Source organism: Dipodomys spectabilis, unplaced genomic scaffold (genome assembly GCF_019054845.1).
Source record: "Dipodomys spectabilis isolate Male_0828 unplaced genomic scaffold, ASM1905484v1 ptg000010l, whole genome shotgun sequence".
NCBI lineage: Eukaryota > Metazoa > Chordata > Mammalia > Rodentia > Heteromyidae > Dipodomys > Dipodomys spectabilis.
Window position 1 is genome coordinate 1,508,214 of NW_024870687.1, and position 1,787 is coordinate 1,510,000.

General features: G+C 57.4%; 1 protein-coding gene across 1 annotated transcript in view; it reads right to left on the reverse strand.

Moving 5' to 3' along the window:
• Positions 1 to 670: 670 nt before the first annotated feature.
• LOC122127961 overlaps positions 671 to 1,787 on the reverse strand; it is an 8,949-nt gene continuing 7,832 nt past the window's right edge. The window contains exon 4 of the mRNA XM_042702279.1: positions 671 to 950. Within this exon, the coding sequence (XP_042558213.1) occupies positions 813 to 950 (138 nt within the window). The 3' untranslated portion in view covers positions 671 to 812. The remainder of the gene's footprint in view (positions 951 to 1,787) is intronic.

Consider the following 1,787-nt stretch of genomic DNA (forward strand, 5'->3'; position numbering starts at 1 on the left):
ACCCACCCATCCATCCAACCATCCACCCATCCATCCACCCATCCATTCACCCATCCACCCACCCACCCATCCAATCATCCACCCATCCATCCATCCACCCATCCATCCACCCATCCACCCACCCATCCATTCACCCATGCATCCATCCACCCATCCACCCACCCCTCCATCCATCCATCCATCCATCCATCCATCAACCCATCCACTCATCCATCCATCCATCCACCCATCTACCCATCACCCACACATCCGTCCACCCATCCAACCATCCATCCACCCATCCATCCATCCATCCATCCACCCATCTACCAATCACCCATCCATCCGTCCACCCATACACCCATCCATCCACCCATCCATCCATCCACCCACCCATCCACCCACCCATCCACCCATCCATCCATCCATCCACCCATCCATCCATCCATCCACCCATCCATCCACTCATCCACCCATCCATCCATCCAGCCACCCATGCATTTACCCATCCATCCATCCAGTCACCCACCCATCCATCCACCCATCCATCCACCCATCCATCCACCCATCCATCCATCCACCCATCCATCCATCCATCCATCCATCCATCCATCCATCCATCCATCCATTCATCCATCCATCCACCCACCCATCCATCCATCCATCCACTCGTGACTCAGTGAGGCACTTCCTGTGTTCATTCCCTTTATTTCCAGAGGTCAGGGAGGCCCTGGGAGGGGTCAGGTCTTGGCCTTGTGTCCAGCGTCCTTCTGTCTGTCTGTCCGTCCGCAGGTCAGTTGAAGGCGGGCAGGCCGAAGAGTTCGGGTTGTATGTCACCCAGGGAGGGCAGCAGCAGGGTGGCCCCGGCCATTGAGTTCGGGGTCGAGCTGGACGCTGGGCACCATGACCACCTGCATCCCCGCTGCCCGGGCGGCCGCCACGCCGTGGGGCAAGTCCTCCAGCACCAGGCACTGCGGGGTCAGAGGGTGAGAGAGACACGCGGGGTGAGAGGTCGGCCCGGGGGGTGGGCTGGGTCCCCAGTGTTGGTGGGAAGGTAGGGGGGAAGGAAGGAAGGAAAGAAGGAAGGAGGGAAGGAGGGAAGGAAGGAAGGAGGGAAGGAAGGAAGGATGAAAGGAAGGATGGAGGGAAGCAACAAGAAGGAAGGAGGGAAGGAAGGAAGGAAGGAGGGAAGGAAAGAAGGATGGAGGGAGGGAAGGAGGGAAAGGAGGGAAGGAGGGAAGGAGGGAAAGAAGGAGGGAAGGAAGGAGGGAAGGAAGGAGGGAGGGAAGGAAGGAAGGAGGGAAGGAAGGAGGGAGGGAAGGAAGGAGGGAGGGAAGGAAGGAGGGAAGGAAGGAGGGAATATGACCGTTGAGCCACAATGTGCCTTCTGGCATGTTCTGTGTGTGATTTCGAGGCCTCCCCCACCCAGGGCCTGGTGTGGGCCAGGTGAGCACTGTGCCAAGGAGTCTCCCTCCCTGTTCCCATAGGGCCGTCTGTCCATCCGTCTCTCCGTCCTTCCGTCCATCTGTGTGATTGGTCTGGTCTCTCGTGTCTGTCTGTCCGTCTGTGTGTATCTGTCTGTATGTCGGTTTGTCTCTGTGTCTGTCTGTGTGTCTCTGTGTCTGTTTTGAGTCTCTGTGTCTGTCTGTCTGCTTTGTCGGTGTGTCTGTCTATCTCTGTGTGGTTTGTCTCTGTGTGTGTCTGTGTCTGTCTGTCTGTCTGTATGTGTCTCTGTGTCTGTGTCTCTATCCAGTTTGTCTGTCTGTCTGTGCGTCTGTGTCTCTCTGTCTGTGTGTCTCTGTGTCTGT